Here is a 22,291-nt window from a genome sequence, read left to right as displayed (position 1 = left end):
AGCGCCCACAGCTCGAACCCAGGACCTTCTAGCTGTGAGGCGACAGCGCTACCACTGCGCCACCATGCCCCCTATTCATCACCATATTTAAGACACTTTTGTGTCTTTATGTATTGGCCTTGGATACAAACTGTTTTCAAAATGGCAGTCTGGCCATAAATCCCAGCTTTGTGAAGTTCATGAGGTTTGTTTGTTGATTAAGAGGTGTTGATTGAATTCTGTGGTAATTTTTTTAAGTCATCATTGTGTAGTGTTTACAGTAGCTTCCTGTCTATCCCTGTGGCTGAGCTCCAGTTTGCGACTACTGTTCCTCTGTAATATTTGTACTGATTTAGAGACAGGTCTTGATTGGCTGCTCCAAAGTCCAAATTGGCCATCAGGGCTGATTTTGAAATGGCTGTCTCTCAAAGTTCATTTTATAGACTTGGTTTTATATTATCAGTCACCATTAACTGTTTGACCTCTACTGTATGATTTACTTTAATTTCTTGTAAAAAAAAAGAAATGGCACGCTGTAGAGACTTGTTCCCAGTAGATTTATTGTATGACTAGGTTTCGGTCATGGCGACCTTCATCAGAATCATGATGAATTTTGTTTTTGTAAGGAATAGATCAGGTAAAGGTTTTGGCTATTTAACTAGTGCTGGAGTGGAAAATAAATCTGAGAAAATTGACAGGGCTAATCGTGGATGCAGCAAGGAGATTTCTGGAGAAGGTGTGCATGAGCTGTTGAGAGAAGCTTGTAGGCTTTCTCAAACATCTGAAAAAAAATCGAGAATTTATAGCAGAATGGGAAATGGGTGGGACGGGAGGGATATTTTATTTTGATAATTCCGTTAGGATCCAGTAGGTGGCGGTAATGCAACCTTTTTTAATGCCAACCGCCATTAAAAAGCCAAAGAAGAAGATTCCCAGACTGTTGCCAGCTAGAGGCAGCAAGTGTAGCTAGCTCCAAGCTAAGATTAGCTAGCAAAACATTAACCCCCAATTTGGGGCTTCCATCAGTCAGTAGTTTGCTAGCTAGATTGAGGCTGGCGTTACTGGCCAAATATGCAGAAGTATGAAAAGCTTGAAAAAATCGGAGAGGGTAAGTTGCGTAATGATCTTTTTTATAGCAAATTTGGTGTTAGCCTAGCTTGCTACTAGCTAGCATTCGTGTACTTGCAGGGTTAATTAAGGTTAAATTGTGAGCCTGGTGCTTGCGTTAATTTGTAGCTGACCTTAGTACCGTTAGTTACCGGTAACCCTAGGTGTAATATGTAACGTTACAGATAACACATATAGATATATGTCGTTGATAACATGTGTCAGACGATTTCTGTCTGTGAGCTTTGACGATACTGGCTAGTTTACATCCATTAGCATGCAATTCATCACTGACGTTAACTGTGATTTCTGTATTCCGAAGGTACTTATGGAACTGTTTTCAAGGCTAAAAACAGAGAAACCCACGAAATTGTGGCTTTGAAAAGGGTTAGGTTGGACGACGACGATGAGGTAGCGTTATGTGGTCACAACAAAATAACAGCAATTTCAGCAAACAGTGTTTGCTAGCTGGTGATGTTAACAGGCAAATGCTAATCACAGTGTGTCAATATGATTCTTTCAGGGAGTGCCAAGTTCTGCCCTGAGAGAAATATGTCTCCTGAAAGAACTGAAGCATAAAAACATTGTCAGGTCAGTCTTTTTTACTGTACCTGAACATAGCACGTTACTTATGTGCAGTGTTGGGATAGTTGAATTTAAATTTAGTTATTATTTACTCATGCAAAAACTAATTTAATTAGTTACAAATTACTGCATAATAAAAGTAACTAGTTATAGTTACTGGGCAACGTAACTTTTGCGTTACTTTTAAAAGTCTGCTTCGATTCTCTTATTAACACATTCACTGCCAACAGTTTTTTCAATACAGTAGGTAGCTTCTGCCAAGGGTTTTTTTGAGGATTCTGGCTCATCTTTCAAGAGCCGAGGATTATTTTCTGCTAGGACTTTGTGAACACAAAATAGCTCAAAAGAACTAATAGAATGTGTGCTTTCTCTGTCTAAAAGAGTTAGTTTTTATCATGTTCTGTTATGTAGGCATTAGCAGTTGAATACAGCATGGTTTCAGCGTCTGAGAAGGAAAGCTGAGAAAAATGCATTTTTGTGAAATTCGATAGAACAGGCAGAACAGTCACTTTAACCATTTATTTTTGGCATCAGTGAGACATCAGACATCTAAACAATAGTTCTGAACAGTAATTTCCTCAATATAACAGCACCCCCACCCCCCTCTCCTTCAAACTCCTCCCTCCGTGGGTGTGTCTCTGGTGGCTGCAGCGTGTGCCACAGGCGAGTCTCTGCTGCCTGTCTGTGCTGCCTGGCGGCTGCTCGTCGGGCGAGTCTGGATCGGGCTCGTTCGTTTGTTGTGAGCTGGGATGAAGCTGCGTGCGATTCTGGGCTTTCTGCTGTGTGTTTCAAAGTGTGTTGCACCCAGAGTCTATTTTTGGAATCCCCCACCGTTGTGCGCCAGCTCCCAGCGCGAAAGCGTTTTCGCCAAACCATTTTCATGAGAATGCATTCCTCACGCTTTTTCCTGCTGTTTTTGCTCAGCTTTCTCTAGTCTGGAGAGCACTGTCGCCACTTAGTGGGTCGGTAAAATAGGTTATACACATTCAATAGCTCCCATATTTTTATAGGAGATGTAAAAGGGTTTGATCCACGTCCCACCGTCAAATTTTTTTTTTTTTTTTTTTGACGAGCTAACTCGTCGACGGCAGTCAACCATTGTTGTTTTTTTGACGAGTTAACTCGTCGACGGCAGTGAACGTGTTAAATGCACACATTATTTTAATGTTGCTGTGGCACAGTGTGTGACAATACATAGTGTCAAATTTCATCTATCATTGTACCTGCATTATTCACCTTATGTAGCCACGCCCATTTGACCCGGTTGTGTGGTTGTGTCACGATTTCCGGCAAAAAAAAGAAAAAGGCCGGCGGCTCCAATATCATCTAACTCTGAATTAACTACCGGTAATAATTTTGCCAATTGTATGTAACATACAAAATAAAAGCAAACGGCAATGTCTAAGAATGCAACGCCATGTAACTGGCTCGTTAATTCTCCCATTCAAGGGAATTACGTTAACGTCTGCGGGTCTTATAGACGTAAGTGGCTCGCGCTGCGCTCGGAGGAGACTGAAAATCATCGGAAGCTTTCTGGAGTCCAGGTATTTTTTGTACAAGGACGTCAGTATGTTGCTGTTAACTGCCCATTTTGTTGTTTCTTTTTGTTGATCTCATCTTTTTCCTCTTCGACTTGATTTGTATCACTCAGACCGCAGCTGCGGGCGATGTTCAACGCATTCCTGCTCTAAAAACAACTTTCTTCTTATGACGTTCTTTTGTATTTCGCGCCGTGACCACCGGAAGTGTTAACACAACCCGGAAGAATTTGGCCCACCTTATGAACATAAGGTGAATAGGATACTTGAACATTCGCTTATTGGGGAGGCTTATACTGTAGCCCAGTGATACTCAACTTGCGGCCCGCGCGATGGAATTGCAAAAAATAATACTTTTTTGTTTGTTTACAGTGCACCTGAACGCAACATGCAAGATAACCGCTTAATAAGTGTCCAAATGTTCATGTCATTCTGGCCAATACTCCACTTCTGTTACAGCATTTCAGTCTGGAATATGGAATATCTTTCAATAATCTATGATTTAGCTGCTAAATTGTCAAATAGTGCCGTCTGCTCGCTACCCAGGCACTTATGTGTGTACTTAACCTAACTAACTTAACCTAATAAACTATCCAGTGTGCACAACATTGTCAGACTAAACTCCGGCTGACACCACAAAAACCTACAATCCGCTACAGAAAAATATATACCGGTACTCACTCACTTTCCTCTTGTTCTAGCACAGGCTACAATTCTCAGTCAAGACTCACTAAGGAGTGATACGCACGCACGCACGCGCACACACACACACACACACACACACACACACACACACACACACACACACACACACACACACACACACATAATGTTATGTTATAATGTTATAACAACATGGATGGGTAATTGAAGCAGGGTCGGAGATGCGGGTCCAAGCGGGAGAGGGTGACGGTTGTGGGAGGCAGGGAGCAGAGCCCCGACCTGAAAGGGAGTGACACGGTGGTACAAGTCAAGTGAATCAATCAATTACTTAATAGCAAATCCATAAATGATATCCTCCTCCACCTGAGAGCTGTACTCGTGCCTCTTCCTCCATGGGGACACGGGGCTCTAGCAATGGCTGCGGAGTGTGGAGCATTTTTGCCGGGGCAGGGAGGCGGCGTCCCTCCCCGGACTAGGTCTGATGATCATAAACTGGATAATCTGAAGTTGTCAGCTATTTTCACATCCTAAAGTAACTAGTAACTAGCCCATTTAAATGTCAGTCATTTAATTGAGTTATTAAATTTGAACAAGTATTTAGCTAGATTACTAGGTACCGCAAAAAGTAGTTGAATTAACAGTAACTAGTTACTCCCAACACTGCTCATGTGCTATAAATGCCAACGATAACGCCAGTTTAACGTTAACTGTTGATCAAATATTGAAATGCCAAGCTGTCTCGATCTAACCTTAACATTTGGCTGTTTGGTTTTCCCCAGGCTACATGATGTTTTGCACAGTGACAAGAAGTTAACCTTGGTTTTTGAATATTGTGACCAGGTGAGATAAACCGGTGCTTACAATTGTGCCATTTATGGACGCAGATGCCGACAATTATTTCCCCCTTCTTTAATTGTGAGGGATATGTGATTTGTCTGAATGAGGCTAACCTGTGTGTCTTTTCAACTACAGGATTTGAAGAAGTATTTTGACAGTTGCAATGGGGATCTAGATCCGGAAACTGTGAAGGTGAGAGAGATTGGCATCCTGGACAATATATTGATTTTGACCAAGACTTACATGCTTACTAAATGGCCATACACTGCTTGGTTTTTACATAGAGAAAGTTGTAGCCTCAGTTTGTCAACAGTTTTTCAAATATTCATCAAAATGACAAAATAAATGTCTCTAAACATGGTCTTCCACTCTCATCTGCAGTCATTCATGTACCAGCTGTTGAAGGGCCTTGCTTTCTGTCACAGTCGAAATGTTCTTCACAGAGACCTGAAGCCACAGAATCTCCTCATCAACAGAGTGAGTATACTTAATTTGGACCATAGAATTTGAATTGATAGAGCTGTCATTCCCATTCAAATCCACATGTCCATTTAGCTGGTACACATACTATAATGGCTGCCATAGAATGTTTGATAGTGTTGCCATGGAAATTGGTGCTGATTTGATGCATGAGACTCAGAAAGCCGATGTGTTACCATGGCAACCTCATAGTTTGGATGAACATTTCGTTTCTCATATACAGTGTTATGGATCCTGCTCCTTTTCCATACAAGACCCGTCCTACTCTGCCTCTGATTGGGTTGGGTTTAGGCATGAGGAGTGGTGATTGGTTGAGGTTAGGGTAAGAATATCAGTGTAAGCCAATCGGAGGCAGAGGAGGGGCGGGTCTTGTATGGAAAAGATGTGGGATCCATCCTTCCAACACAGTATGGAAGTCATGTCAAATAACTTACATTGATAAGAACTAAAGGCTAACAGTGTAGGTCGTTCCATTACAACATCATCCCACAGCAAATCCGCCATTTTGGCCTGAAGGAAGGAATAATGACGCCAGTAAAACGTCCTGCCTACAAGGTGCCATACCTAAAGTAATGCTGGAGTGGCCTGTGTTCTTTCCGGTCGTGGTGTGTCTCTGTCATATTTTGTGCTGTTTCCCATTGGGGCCAGGAAGTGTTTTCAGGACAAAATGGGAGCAGCACTGTTGTCCAAAAAGAACCAGAGCTTTGTCTCTTGGCTTCTATACTCTTTGACCACGATGTGTGTACGAATGGAAATGACCATGATACACCAGGAAGTGTCCTTCCTATATCAATTAGTACTGTGCTTTGGACTTTGACCGGCTAGTACACTAGTAAGCAGGTCATTTATCTTAACAAGCTATTGTCGAGCTTCATTCTTTCTATGTGGCTCATGTCCTTTAGTGCAAGTCACTTCACAACTTGAATTCAGTAATGGACTGTGTGAAGCGTACTGTTGAATCTGATGCGCTGAAGAGGCTATAGTCTGCACGTCTAGCCCTCCTCTGGTCGGTCGGGGGGCCTGGTCGGGGCGGAAGGGAACTGGTGGGAATAGTGTGATCCTGATGGTGAAGCTCCCCATTGTCAGGGGAAAAGAAGTGACTGGCAACTCAGCATGTGTCGGAGGAAGCATGGTGCTAGTCTACGGCTCTCTCCAGATCGGCAGAGAGTGATGCAGCAGGGGTGGAAATGGCCAAGTACAATTGGGGGGAAGGGAATCTGAAAAATAAAAAATAAAATAAAAAGAGGCTATAGTCTAACAGTGTGTGTTATTAATATCATGTGGACGATTTGATCACTGATATCTGTGTGTACAGAATGGGGAGTTGAAGCTGGCTGACTTTGGGTTGGCTCGAGCCTTTGGGATTCCAGTGAGGTGTTACTCAGCAGAGGTAGGTAATGCGTTACTAACACAGCAGGTGCCAACAAGTAATTCCTCACAACTAAAAACATCTAACATCTGTTACATTCCTATGGTGATATTTGTACAGTTTGTGGTGCACGATGGCTCCAAGGAAAAATCGAGACAGATTGATTTCTGGAGGTTGTAGTTTACTGTAGGTTCCACTGGAGACTGGTTCCACTGGGCACTGATGAAGGATTTTGGATCTGGGTTGGTCAGTGTCCTGTCACTACACCCCCAGCACTAGAAAAGGAAGTTATAAATATACTGTATATTGTTATATAGTGGTCAAATCATTAATAGCTCGGCATCAAAAACAAATGGACCCGCAAACTTGATCTAAGGGCTGTCATGAAAACATTTGCAGAGGCAAATGCAATGCTACACTGTCATATGGGCTATTACTGTAGGTTCAGACAGTAGGTTGTCAACCAAACAAGACTAAAAGCAGATTTCAGTCCATTTGTTTTCATTTAGACAAGTTTACTGCAGTTCATTCAGCATATCTGCAAAGATCTGCCCAGGCAGGTATTACTGTTGTGGCATGCTACAGTAGCCTATTGTTTTATTACTAGGCTGCCTTTGATATATACGTTTATTATTATTATTATTATTATTAGTGGCCAGGCCAGCGAAGCGGCAGGGCCACTTATTGTATTTGCCTGTATTATTATTCTTCTCCCGGGAAGTTCGACTTCCCATACATGAAAACTAACCAAACTTTGCACAAAGGTCCAGTCCCATGCCAAACGTCTTTGACGCAAATTTGGCGCCAATAGTCCTAACAGCGGCACTACAGCGACCGTCTAAAGTTTCAAACTTTGAAAATTCATAAAAAATCAGGCATACGTGCTACAGCTTTGCAACTTTCACCGAAATGTGGGCCCAAATGAGGAGAAACTTGTGTACAATGCAACCTATGGCCAATTATGAAGTCTAAAGACAGCAAAACTGCAAAAACTGTAAAACTAATTAAACCCTACTCCTCCCACATTTTTTCTTCAAACGACACCAAACTTAAGCACCTGCATCGTTAGACTGTCCTACACAAAAGTATCAAAACAGATTTTCGATTGGTCAAAAATTGAGCCCACAGTGCATCAAAACGTTGAATTCTGCCCCCATGTATAGCCTAATTGCCCTAATTACCTAGGCCAATTAGGTTGTATTTGTGATGTCATCAGTCACTCAAGCAATTGTGATGCCATCAGTGATGTCACTCGAGCAATTGTGATGTCATAATAGCTCAAAGCCTTGAGACTTGCCCGGCCACGACCCATTGCTGCGCAGCAGCTATAATTACTGTTATTTTTCTGGAGCTGTAAAAAAACAGCAAAAACACCCATCTTAATCAAACATGTTGTTATTGGCAATACATAAGTTGTTATAAGCTGCTGTGTCTACATGGCCGAGTCAGGCCGACTGAAAAGAAATGGAACCCAGACCTATACTGGCTCTGATTGAAAAGAGCAGGTAAATGTCATATTGAGATGAAAATAAGACTATATGAGAAGTAACTTTATTGGCACTGGGCTGGGTGACACTTGCCAGCATACTCTAGAGATTGGCATTGTGATTGGCTGCTAGCCTGCTACCCTGCCATAATGCACAAATTGCTTTGGCTCACTCAGTTCTGTTGTCGTTTCCTTTTTAAGTAAGTCTAGGATAAGGATACTTCCAGCAAGGAACAGCCGACCATACCCAGAAAAAAATCAATCCAGCTATTAGACAACACCTTTTTTTTAGGGATTAGTAATCAATAGCGCCAAATAGACTGTGTTGATGACTTTCATTGCATTCAGCTTGTTGAATTCTTTTAGCTTTAGAATGATCATTAAGATGCTCAATGAAGGGAATAGAGCGAATGCCACTGTGGTGTTTCATATTGTTGTTGTGTGCCAGTGCCGGTGGAGGAGTGTCAGGCAAGTCTGTGATCAGTCTCTGAGCACGTTTGATTGGCTGACCCAAGGGCCCTGCCTGTCAATCTCACGAGGGGCCCACATGACCAGCCCCATCACTCCGGGTGGTTTGAAAAGATAATAAAACACAAAGCTAGAGAAAAGGCAGAGTTTGAAGCATTAATAATTTGAAATAAGGTATAATTTCAGAAGAGGTTTTTATCCTGGGACATGACATTTGCACTTATTTCAGTGAGAAGAAATGAATGATTCTTCAGTGTTACTTGGATGCGTCCAGCAAACTTGTGCACAATGAAGTTGCTTCAATTTGAAATTATTTTTTATTTAGCAATCAGTTAACAACAACCTGTTATGATGACAACACAGCTGTCAGTCATTGTTTGACAACCCTAATGTTAAAGGATCATTCCGGTTACTAGTAAGAACCTGGACCTTATTTTCCTAGTTTTTGCCATTATACCTATTGATTGTCTGCAAAAGTGTGTGTCAGTTGCTTCACTGGATAGCTGCTACTGTCCAATACACACTCGAGGGCCAAACAAGCACCAACTGAAGCAAAAAAGTGATTACACTTTTTTTTTTACTTTTCAAGCGGACATAAATAAATAAAGTCCCACACTCAAATTCTCCTCTGCTGTGTTTAATAGTTACACCAACATGTTTTGGCGAATATGCCTTCATCAGGGTAACTTTGAAAAAAAAAAAAGCACTTCCAGCTGTTTTCAGCTAGCACAGCTAGCTCTGGGAGATGGTCTTTTATCATAACCCAGAAACAGTTCTGTGAATGGCATGTTTCAACTGACAAAATAGCAAGTTGTGAAGGAAACCAAATGGTAGATTGAAGTTAATTATTGGTGACAATGCAACCAACCCATTTATTCATGAAATCTGTTGGTTCAAAACGTTTTTCACACTAAGACAATTGTCTGGTAAAATAAAACTTAAGATCAGAAAAGCCACCCATAGAGTCTCTTGTAGGGATGTGAATGTTTTGGTATCTCACGATTCGATTCCGATTCCTGGGGTCACGATTCGATTCTAAATCGATTTTCGATTCAAAACGATTCCTGAATCAAAATCGATTCTCGATGCAGTACATAGAGGGATTTCAGGATGCATTCCAGTCCGCTGTCTGCTAAGAAAGGTGGTGTAGCAAATTATGGCATGAAAACAGAATAAAGTGCGACTATTTTTATTTGAAAAAGGTTTATCAACTGTTTGCAATAATGTAAACACAGTAGGGCCTACACACCAAGGCAAACCAAAGACAAAAGGTAACAATTGTAGAAGGAATGTCTTGCGCTTCAACCCCTCCAGAGAGGCAGGTCGGTGCTCTCAGAATAGGACAAAATACTGGAAACAGTTCAGTAGAGGTAAAAGGTCAAATTTATTCATGCAAACTCACACAAATAAAAACTCCGTAGTATTTCTCGGTTCTCAGTAACTGGGTTTCCATCCACCTCTGGATATTCGCATTTACCCAAAATGCGAATATAAACTTGAATGGAAACACCAGAAATTCGAATAAAGGTCGAAATATCGCATACAAGTTTTTACGCTTGGAGGGGGTGGATTTATCAGCATATCGACACTAGGAAGATGCGAACTTTTGCAATGGAAGCAGATTTTGCGAATTAACGATGACGTACCGGATGTGACTTCACTTCCGCTTTATGCTACTCCAGGGTGAAATGGCGGCGATTAGTGCCAAGCAGTCTGAATGAAATTGAATGTAACGTTCCCAATTCTATGTATTAAATTCTAAAAAACGACTCTCAACATTTGGGAAAGGCTAAGCCACACAACTAGTTCGTTATAATCTAACGTCATGCTTTGAAGGCGACTTTACGACGATGAGGACGGTGATGACTCAATCAAAGCAGGTCTCCGCTGATAGAGATCTCTTACAGGCACACAGGCACGTTATGCCTCCTCCTGACGAGAAGCGCCACCTACTGCTCAACCTGCCGACTCCCAAAACTCGCTAAACAAAACTGAATGGAAACATGCATAAATTCGCATTTTATTTTGGGGATTTTCACAAAAATTTGCTTGAATTATGCGATACATTTGGATGGAAACCCCATTAGTGACTTCAAGAAAAATAAGTACGGTAATACAAAAAATAAAAATGAAAACAAAATCTTTGGGAGTTGTGAATTGATCCATTATTGTGGAACATGAGAATCGTGATTCTTACATGAGTCGATTTTTTTGGGACACCCCCTAGTGTTGTCTAATAGTAAAAGCCTGGCGGATTGGTAACACCACCCAAGTGTGACATTTGGTGTGAGTAGATGTAATATCTCTGTGCTCTTATGATCTGTGTCTAGGTGGTGACATTGTGGTACAGGCCTCCAGATGTGCTGTTTGGTGCTAAACTTTACTCTACCTCAATTGACATGTGGTCCGCTGGATGCATATTTGCAGGTTTGTCTTTGACTGTTGACACAAATGGGGGATGCATGTTCGTCTATAGCAGTGGTTCTCAAACTCTTTCATGTTAAGGACCCCTAACCTCACACAAATTAGACCACAGACCCCCCCATTTGATAAGATTTTGTCCCAGGGTCCCCCATCTGATACGATTTTAGCTTTTAGATGTTTTATTACAAAAAGTGGATGAAACCCATGACCAAAATAGTCATGATACTTTCTGTCATTGTAGACTACTTGCACAACTCCACTACTTCCTGAAATGAGTAGGGCATCTTGGTTTCCTGTCCTACACTATTGGATGAACTGATTAATGTCAGGTGTGCCTGATCACTGTTGTTGTGACTGCAGCAGTCAGGCACACCTGACATTAATCAGTTCATCCACAGGAAACCAAGATGCCCTACTCATTTCAGGAAGTAGTGGAGTTGTGCAAGTAGTCTATTATAGTCAAAATAAATGATTCCCCTTTTTGCTGGAGTCCCATGGAACTCCCTCAAGGACCCCTGGGGGTCCCCAGACCCCACTTTGAGAACCTCATGTCTATAGTTTTTCTTACTTTGTTTTGGTTTTCTTACTTTGTTCTGTTATCTAATATGATTAAAAATGGCTTGATTATACATTTACAATTCTATAAATATTTAAAGTCGAACTGAACCTGTTCGTCACGTGCATAATGAGGCCGTTTCAGACTGAAAACATAGTTTGTCTAAGATGACAGGTTGAGAGGTGGGTCATAGTATCATGTTGATGATTTTATTTGACAATTCTGGGGACTGGATTGGGCTTTGGCCAATCCTGGCGTGTTCCGCCTCCAAATCGAGTGCGATTCAGTGTGTTGTGGCGCTCCCTTCGGGAAGAGCCTTTTGACGGGAGGCTGAGTGGCTGAGTGGAGCTCAGCGACCCGCAGGCAGCCAACTGCCTTCGTGTTGCCGAGCGGAGAGTGCAGCACGTCGGCCTGGAATCTCCGAAGTGCGACCCCTGACAACCAAGCTCTCAGATGCGCGCGCCATTATTGCTGCTATAACGATACGATATCCCTGGAATGCGCGTTTTAACGAGCCAGTTACATTTCTTTGCATTCTTAGAGATTATAGTTTTTGTTTTTTATCCATGTTTCTAACAATTGGCCAAGTTAGTAGTTAGTTTATGGGATAGGAATTCTGCCAGATGACAGGCACTAGGTGCCATTTTCGACTTCATTTGGAAGAGAAAATTATCCAGAAATGAAGATTTGATTGACAGCTGCATGTTGTGATATGATTGGTTGAAATGGGGTAGAAATTTGATAGTACTGGGTGACGTCGGCAAACTGTAAATTACTGTTATCAATGAAATCTTGAAAAACAAACTTTTGATGTGAAAAAGTGTGAAAAACTAAAGAAATTAGATTGTTGTGATTTGTTTTGCATACATTATTAAATAGGTGCACTGCATACCCAGGTATTTGAACTAAAAGAAAAGAAAAGTAATTCTTGGGTTCAGCTCGACTTTAAGGCATTTATCATATTGTTGATCACATGTATTATTCAGAGCTGGCTAATGCTGGAAGGCCCTTATTCCCTGGGAATGATGTGGACGACCAGTTGAAGAGAATCTTCAGATATCCTTTTGTCATCATTTGCATGTATTGGCAAGATGGGTCTCCTGCTTATCTGGTACAGTATGTGCGATCTAATTCAGTTCTGAACACTGTTCAGTTACGTACGTCTTTCTTTAACTGTGTGCTACATTGTTGGGTACTCCAACTGAAGAACAGTGGCAAACAATGACAAAACTCCCAGATTACAAGGTAAACCATTCATGTCATTTATTTTCAAAAGCCTACATTGAGGGCAAGGTCTTGGGTAAGCAGTTTCCAATCTATTTAAGCCAATTCTTTAACTGAACTAACTGTTCTCTCCCCATTTCCTCTCTGCCTGCAGCCATATCCCATGTATCCAGCCACCACCTCACTGGTGAATGTGGTCCCCAAACTAAGTAGCACAGGACGGGATCTATTGCAGGTAATTTGGCTTTGAGCTTGCCTACCTTTTTTGGCTGGACCTCAACAGCGGGGCCAGCCCTATAAATGCCTCTGTCGTAGGGCATTCACGACTACGGCATTTTAGTAGTCGACTATTTTCAAAAGGTAGTCGACTAGTAGGATCGTCACCGGATATTTTTTTCACCCAATGCAAATTAGCCATTTTCGTCAGAAAGGTCGCGAAAACAGCCAGTAAAGTGGGTTAACTAATGTAGGCGGGACCAACCTGGGGGTGTGTGAGATAGCGGAGTCCTGTTTGGCTCTGAGAGGCTGTTTACAGATGGTATGGTATGGTATGGTGTTTATTCTTAATCCCCGAGGGGAAACATGGTTTGCCACCAGAGAGAGTACAGATACACAAACAAGAAACAGTAACATACAGCACAATAACAATAACACAGTAGAAAGAGAGAGAGCCTCACAATGCAGAGCTAGCAGTGTTCATTAAAGAATTTTACAGAAGCAGGAACAAAGGACCTTCTAAATCGCTCACTAGAGCACCGAGGCATCAAAAGCCAATCACTAAACGAACTACGCAGGGCATTAAATACATTATACAAAGGATGGCCTTCAAAAGAAAGAATAGAGTTCAGTTTTCTCCTTGTTCTCTTGGCTATAGTGATCTCCAAGGAATCAGGGGGAAGGCCAATCACTGAGCCAGCCTTTTTAATCATTTTGTTTATCCTATTTTTGTCCATGACAGTGATGCTGCCCCCCCAGCACAGCACAGCATAAAAAAGGACACTAGCTAGGATACCTTGGTAGAACACATGAAGAAGTGACCTGCTGATGTCGAACGATCTAAGCTTCCTCAAGTGGAAAAGTCGAGACTGAGCCGCTAAACCCCAGCAGCTTGACTGAGCTGGAGATAGCGACTGTTTAACTGCAGTAACAACATAGACAGGAGTCTTTCTGTCTCTAAATACCTTCAATTCTGTTTATTTAAAGCCCCATTCCGCAACTTTTCCAAGTTTTGCTATTGGAGGAACTGCGCCCTCTGGGTGCAATAGTATCTATATCGCCGTTCAGACTCAGAGTCAACAAAACACAGCACCAGAAAGCTCTATGTACATGTTGTGACATCGGGTACTCACCACGCGATGAAATAATAATCCATAGTTATGTGAAACATCGTTTTCATAGCAAATCCGCACCGAGTTACTTCCTTGTTTTCCTGAAGACAGCGCTTCCGCTGTACAGCGCATGCGTTCATGCTGCCTCCGGGACGCAGGCACAAAAATGCTTAGTCCCAGGAGAGGCCTTTGGAGGGCCGTGTGTGACCAATAGAGGTGACATTCTCCCTGTTACAAGTCACTGTACCATCTTCAATGACTAAAAAGCTGTTATATTAAGGTGAAAAAGTTACTGATTGCGGCTTTTACATGGCATAACGTAGAAAATGATTGTTCAAACAACCCCATGTTCAATTAAGTAATCTATTGATGAACCACAGGGGAACGATTAGGGGACTACAATGCACAGTGTCTACTGGTGGTTTTGATAGTCGACTAGTCTGTGAAACTCCGTCGCTTAGTAATGGAAATGAAAGACAAAATGTGATGATTGGTTGGGTTTAGGCATGGGGAGTGATGATTGGTCGAAATGGTCGATGCTAGAATGGATCGGCCGGGGGGGACCTGAGGACTTGATGATTGGTTGGGTTTAAGGCATGGGGTGTGATGATTGGTTACACAGGCTTTAGCACACGCACAGCGGGGGCTCGGAGCAACCTAGTTTTGGTCCGAGTGAAACGTTATATGGGCCCAATCCCAATACACCCCTTGCCCCTACCATTTACCCCTTAACCCTCCGTTTTGCACGTTCATGTAGATAGGAAGGACTGTGGATGTGTGGAACTAATTTGTGACAACATTTCAAGCGGCGCTGTGTGTGTGTCCAGTTTGCGGCTGAAGCATACAGTAATGTTAACTGCTAATAAGCTTTTTAATAAGTCTCCAGACCAACTCTGTAGTAGAGAACTGGCAATATACTTCAGTACAGCAGTGAACATCATAATGCACGGCCTCTGGGTGACGTTTTAAGTGTGCACGATAGCTGTGTCAAGTTACTACTAGTGAGATAGGAGTAGGGCAGGAAGTGAGGTGGTTTTGGCCTTCAGAATAAAAGGTAGATTGTGTCACTTGAGAAAGATCTTGAGAATAATCCTGTCTTGGGCTGTGCAGAGCACCATAAAATTGTAAAAGTATAATAGTCTAAAAGTACAATAGTTTATAAACACATCATCCTGTCTTCAGACAATTATTTGTTATACTATAACCCTAACATATAATAACAACAACAATAATAAACTTAGAATTTTACATTCTATATTCTGTCATCTATTAAATTGTCCTGAAGTTACACCATTGGTCCTCCATAGCACACCCATACACAGTCCAGCCATATGCTAGGGTTCCACCTAGCCTTGATAATCTTTCAGAAAGTAGCGTATATCAGTGTGTGTGTAATTGTGTTTGTGCATCAGACAGGTATAGCTGGATAACTACAGCAGCAGTAGCTCAACAGTACTTCCCAGCAGACAGGTTTTCCTGCAAAACATCTCTGTACACTGAAAAGGTTTCCTTTGTTCTCTCCCAGAACCTGTTGAAATGTAATCCTGTCCAGAGGATCTCTGCAGAGGAGGCCTTGCAGCACCCCTACTTTGCCGATTTCTGCCCACCATAGATGCTCCATTTCCTCTCACTGAACCTCAGCCGCCACAATCAATCCTGCTTCCCTCTGTTGGGTCATTAAGACCGCTCCTTACAAGGCAAACAACCCCTTACTGGTTTGAAAATACTTCCCTGCATTTCAGCTTGTTGTGCCTCCTTGTAGAACAAAGTCCTAGTGGCTCTGCAAGATTTTAGGTTATTTTTGGTTGCAAGCCTGTCTTGTCTGTTCTTCGTCTATTTTGATGTATATATTTTTTAATGTTCTTATTTGATAGCACTAATGTGGGAGCATGCAATATGTTGCATTGAATACATTTATACCTGTGGAAATTCTCACCCAACAGCCCCTCTCCTTCATAATTATGAACTTCACTTTGATTAAAACAAACAACACAACAACCTGATTTTAACATTGATACCCATGAATAAGATGCCCTGGGGTTGGAATATGTATGGATGTCACTTAGTTGAATTAATTTGAAAGCCTTGTCTGCTAACAAACTGCTAGCATGTATGGATTAGAGTGATGCAACCCTGACGATGGCTGTTTTTGTCCCCATGGTCACGTTTTTGCCAATTTGGAGTCATTTCTAAAAGTCTGTTTGTGGAGACTGCAGACTCTTTGGCAGGGTAATGATGTTAGGGGAATGCTGTACCAAAGTGTTATTACTTTAAGTAATACAAGCAATTATGTCAGTTGAAAATTGTGAAAAGGTTATTTTCGTTTATTACTGAACCATTCTAGATTTCAGAAAAGGCTACAGACAGACTTGTATTTCTCATGTTTTGCGTACATACAGCTCTTTCCCACTACCTAATATAAGATTGTATAATAGCATGGGAAGCTAATTTATATATTTTTTTTGTTCTTTCTCAGGCTTTTTTTCCTTCAATTTTGTATTTGTCTTTTGTGCACTTTGTAACTGACAGTTTTATTTTACATAATTTAGTTATCCATTATATCCAGGTATGAATGGGCCAATATACTGTAGATGTAATGACCAGTGGACCATTAGTGACAGAATGCTACCCCCCCCCCCCCCCCATTGTTATTTTTGACACAATCTTTTATTGTCTTTTAGCTTTTCTAAGATCATGCTTATTAGCTTTTGTAATAGTTAATTGGGAAAAAGAATCCACTGATGACCTGTATTATGTATGATTGTTTTGCACCACTGGCTCAGTCCATTTTGGTTACTTAATTATGACATGATAAACCGCTTGCAATTTGTGCAGTGTTACTTTACTCCACATTGTTACAGTACTACTTATCCCATAAAAGCCTACACAATGAGTTGTCTTTGAAGTAGTTATCTAAATAGGAAAATGATTTATTTTCATTTTGCTGATGTAAGACAAGATAATGGAATGCATGTATTTATTAATAATTGAATGTCTGCCTATTTTTTGCATTTAGTCGTTTTTAAATACAGCACTTTTCATTTGGTACAGAAGCTCTCCTTTGAGTGATGAAATTTGACACTCGGCACTATGGCATTTACAAGGCTATTTTTAGTATTTGTAATGCTCAAAGGATGTCTGTGTGGATGAAGGTTTGATTTGATTGGAAACAACAAACCATAGGGGCATTTTGCTCTTAGTATTTTGTTTTTGCGGAGACAAAATATTTCACCACTCATTTCAGACAAACTGCTGTTGAGTTACTTTATACAGCTTCAATTTTAATTTTGAACTAAGAGTGGATTTTGCACTTTGCTAGTATCTTTGGTTCATTGATAGAACTTGGGTCATGTGTTTAGACTGTCAGTGGTCTTTGTGTCTATTTCAGCCATCGTGGCCCAGTATTCAATAAAGTAGACATAAATACACTGGTTTACTTTTCTCTGAAAATAATTTAGTTTGCCCATGTCACTTAATAGACCATTTAAACAATTTGGTAGTAGATTCTCTGCCTAGACTCATGGAGTTAATTTAATTATCAATTTACAGGGTTCCTATGAAATTATGGAATTTGATTTTAGTATTTTCCAGGTCTGGAAAAGTATGGTAAAAGGAAAAGAGTATGGAAAAATATTTGTTCCAGATAGTCTATTGTGACTATCTGACTATTAATTTTTCTAAATAATAAAATTCTGAATTTAGACCAAATAAATGGATAATACAAGAAAGTGGCTAACACTTTACAATAACGTACACAAATAATGTAGTAGTTACTAGTAAACTAATCATTAACTAATAGTTCATGAGTAGCTAATGAATAATTCATCATTAGTCAATCACTAGTTAATCAGTAGGTAGTCACTAGTTACTGATTAGTATCTAAGTTCCTGAGTAGAGTAGTTAATCATTACTTAATGTCAGCTTGTGAATATAGTAGTTAATCATTAGTTAAGGTCACATTGAGTATAGTAGTTAATCATTAGTTCATGATTAGTTGTTAGTTCCTTAGAGTAATTACTCATTAGTTAATGGTTAGTCAATGGTCAGTTTGTGAGTATATAGTTAATTACTAATTACTTAATTATTACCTGTCCATTAGTTACTCTTTTTGTGTACCCTATTGTAAAGTGGTGCATTATACTCAGTAGTTTATGAGTACTGAATCATTACCTGTCCATTTGTTACTCTTTTTGTGTACCCTAATTTAAAGTGAAAGATATCCTTATCAAATATACACTTGCTCCAGGTGAGATTTGAACCCTCAGCCCCAAGATTGTTAAATTGTAAGTCTGGTTCTCTACCAGCTGAGCTAACCAGCCTGTTACTTGGTAGTTGAGTCTCGCAAGGTCAAGTCATTTCTGTGAGAGCTTTTCAGTCTTCACTCAAGAAGTTCTTCAAAGTCCAAGCTTTCACTGAGGCTCAACCCCAAAACCTCCAAATTGTGGTGTGGCCAAAATAGGTGTCATTTACAATGGGGACTTTTCAACACAAAGTGATACCCTTGTGTACACAGATGTTAAATATGGTCTGACAGAGAATTCTGAAAATTTGAGTCTGGAAAAGTATGGAATTGGAATTTAAATGTAAAATGTGTAGGAACCCTGAAATCAACACTGAAGTGAGGACTGTGTGGCCATTATATATTAAATACTGACCAATGAATCCAATAGACACCGGATCTCACCCTCTTCTTGACTTTGTTGATTCTTATTCAGCTAGTTCACAAACGCTCATGACTTAAGACTGAGTACATTACACATAGTTAAGGGTGTATTAACTATTTAATGTACACGTCAGAGTTGAAATCACAAATCTACAATATAATGCACACATAGAATGTCGAGCCAGATGAAGCAAGTCCAGTTCCCCAGATGTTTGTGCATGCAGTCTTTTCCCGAAATATACATAACATATTACCTATAAGAACCAGTCTCACAGGTGTAACACATTTGTTTCAGTTCAAGCACATGATGGTTATTTTACCCATAAAAAAATGTTAGAAAGCTATTGCAGCTCTTCACATCCACATCAAAGCTTTCCATGATTGAGTAGTGCACCATCCCAAGCCTGGTTTGGGGATTTTCTTGGTTATTAAGTTATAATACATTATATCAAATAATACCACAGGGCGTGTTGTTTTGATTCATCTGGCTCCAAACTACATTTGGATACAAAGTGAATAACATGGCTAAGAATACCAGAGATACTACACACTGGCCGTGCAAGGAAGAAAATGGGTGATGTGCCGACATTATTATGCGTCAAGCTGTCAGAATAAAATAGTCCAAAGCTATTGGTTGACAGAATATACAATAGTCATCTACTTGGCTGTAACTATGCAGCAAAATATACATTTTAAACTACTCAATCAGCACAAACAGTTCCATATTTAATGTTGCCAGTTCAGATACACTCTGCTGTTCTTTGACTGGTAGTAAGGCTGGGGGGGGGGATATCTAAAGGCCCGGGGAGTTTCATAGATCCTACAGTCACAGTTATAAATGCTGGGTCAGCAGGTTTTATACTTGTTAACCGACAATTAAGACACACTATCAAAATCATGGAAATGCAACACCATTAGCAACACACTGCAGAACATGAATTGGTGCCCATGTCTATTCCGGCAGAACCTTAGGTGGGGTTCGCTTCGGGGTATAAGTGGTTTTAGGTGATCCTATATGGTCATTCTATACCTTAATAACACATTTCTACCTGCTGACCTTTGCTTACCTTTGAGCATTTTTCAGAATAGGGGTGACTTGATGGGAATACATTGATTTTTGGCGTTACAAGCATAACTTTTATTCCTATGGCAATCTTGATGATATTTCAGACTTGTTCGGAATACCTCATAACATGCATGTGCTGACATTGATCCAACCAGGTAACTGGTTCACCACAGTGGATTTGAAAGATGTCTACTTTCATGTCCCTGTGATAAAAAAAACAAAAAACATTAAATTCCTGCGGGTCGCCTTCCGGTGGGTTACGCCCTGGCCCCCCGCACCTTGTCTAAGTGTGTGGACAGGGTGCTTGAACCCCTGTGCCGCCGGGGAATATGCGTCTTCTTCTACATAGATGAACTGATCCTCATGGCCCGCTCCATCTCCCACACAGTAACGCTGATGTGCCATCGGACCAGATTGGGTTTTTGCCATCAACTGGAAAAAGAGTGATCCCATACGGTACGGGATCACTCTTTTGACATGAAACTCTTTTTCCATACGCAGCCAGCAGGTGAATATCTCTGGGGATTATTTATTGGGGGGGATGGGGGGGGGAGTTCTCTGGACTCCACCACACTACAGGCGTGCCTGTCAGATGTCAGACAAGGTGCAATAATGGGTGAGGCAGTGTGGGAAGGTCATGGCTGTGACTGTCATGCAGCTCCTGGGTCTCATGGCAGCAGCCACCCCCCCATCCCCCCGGACGGTGGTTCCACTGGGCCTGAGGAACCGCCAAGAGGTGGTTTGCCAAGTTACACCAGATCCATGTCTTCACAGACACTGATCATCCACCGATCCACCAGGGGAGACACCCATGCTGGCGCAAGGAACACCGATGGGGAGGGTGACCCCTTATGTCTGGTCAGCCAGAGAGACTGTCTAAGCAGAGACTCGCTCATTGGCTCTGTGATGGGATTTCACAAGCAAGCCTATGTGTTGCTGTGTCGAGGGCTATGTTCGGTGGAACGGGTGTTGAGGAGATCTGTAGAGCCGAGGGGGACCTCTGGGGCAGCATCCTGGGGCGTCTATCCATCAATTATTTTGCCTGTCTGGCTCTGTTCTGATCTTTCGAGTTCTGTGTCCATTATACAGTACATGGTTTATGAGACCTTGGATTGACCCTCTGGTCTGGCCAGGTCTCTTGGGCTACGGCCCATTAGTGACTGGGCCCCGAGTTGCCTGGCGTTGGCCCCCCGTATAGAGACGCGCGGGATGTAACGTTCCCTGCCCAGCACCCCCTTAAAGAGGATGGGGTGTGGGTGGGTCCTGCTCCGGCTGGCTTATTGCACTATGCAGCCAATCTTTACATAACTCGGCAGTGTTCTGGTTCTGTTGTCGCTCCCAGGGGTGTACTGATCGTGCTCCACCTCAATAGGTAAATGGGCCTACTGGGCGGAGCCTGTGCGAAATAAAGGTTAGGTTACATATTGTATCTCTAGTTACATGACCACAGGTGGAGCTCAGTAGCCACTAGCCGGTGACCTGCCATCCTTTTGTCGCCGACTGTGACCGAAAAGTGGAGTTATGCAGTGGAACCATTGCAATTATGCGCTCTGCAAGTGAAACGGCTTGCCCTGATTGGCTGACATGCATGCAAATTCAGTGTGATATTCCTCCTATGTGATTAGACTAAGCCATTTTATTAACAAAATATCTGGATTTTTGGTCAATATTCCCTAATCTTACCTAAGCGGGCGAGACCTCGAGGGCAAAGCAGGCAGCGAGGGAGGCTAGAAAGGAGCGCGTTCAATTTCTAGTATGAATAATTTAAAGATTTGTTCATCACATTTTTGTAACATAACATTTTGTAATCACATATACATATACCCCTGTAATGAAAATTGCTCAAGGCTGACAGCTGGTCAGCAGGTGGTATATAGACTATATTTTGGGCTGAAAACCCCCCCGAAAAACGATATACCCTTATGCAAGGTTCAGCCAAAAAAGGCAATTGGTCTACTGGACTATTATGTATTTATTCATTTTGCTGATGAACAATTAATATTGTGATAATATTGGACACCTAAATTATAATACCAAACATCTCTGTCATTTCCAGCTGTTCAGTCTACATCCATGCCAGTTGTTGGATAAGCCATGAATTGAAAAAGGGAATCCAAAAATCAAATTGTATAGATGTCAGTCAAATTGGTAACAGTAGTATCTGAATCAATGCATTTATTGCTCATGAGACAACACCATCAATTCACTGTTTTCTTTTTCAAATACCCCTGAAAGGTTAATAAATAAATAAATAAATAAAATCCATTTAGATAAAGTCTCTTGGTGAGGTGGTATCTGGCTCCTCATGGAGTAGCCTATGTTCATATTCCTGATAATGCTGGAACAGTGCACAGTGCGTACACCGTGTGCAGTTAAACTACAGCCAGTAAGGTAGTCTCAATCATAGACGTCCAGTCATTCATTGACTTTGGAGTGATGGCTGATTTCCAAGGGTTTGTGCTTCACATCAACAGTCATCTAATACACAGACAAACAGAGTAATAAAGCTAGTTACAAA

The 22,291-nt window shown here is 41.4% G+C and overlaps 1 protein-coding gene across 1 annotated transcript; it reads left to right on the top strand.

Moving 5' to 3' along the window:
* The first annotated feature begins 937 nt into the window (after positions 1-937).
* cdk5 (cyclin dependent kinase 5) lies at positions 938-17,452 on the top strand. The gene is made up of 12 exons (XM_083653332.1): positions 938-1,087; positions 1,409-1,497; positions 1,610-1,677; positions 4,652-4,712; positions 4,845-4,901; positions 5,091-5,186; positions 6,505-6,579; positions 10,843-10,939; positions 12,479-12,550; positions 12,679-12,737; positions 12,871-12,951; positions 15,570-17,452. The coding sequence occupies exons 1-12, from the start codon at positions 1,051-1,053 to the stop codon at positions 15,654-15,656; spliced, it is 879 nt and encodes a 292-aa protein (XP_083509458.1). The 5' UTR covers positions 938-1,050; the 3' UTR covers positions 15,657-17,452.
* The last annotated feature ends 4,839 nt before the right edge of the window (positions 17,453-22,291 follow it).

This window comes from Poromitra crassiceps (genome assembly GCF_964638095.1).
Source record: "Poromitra crassiceps genome assembly, chromosome: 17".
Lineage (NCBI taxonomy): Eukaryota > Metazoa > Chordata > Actinopteri > Beryciformes > Melamphaidae > Poromitra > Poromitra crassiceps.
The sequence above is the reverse complement of the archived record's forward strand: the minus strand, read 5'-3'. Positions and strand labels throughout refer to the sequence as shown.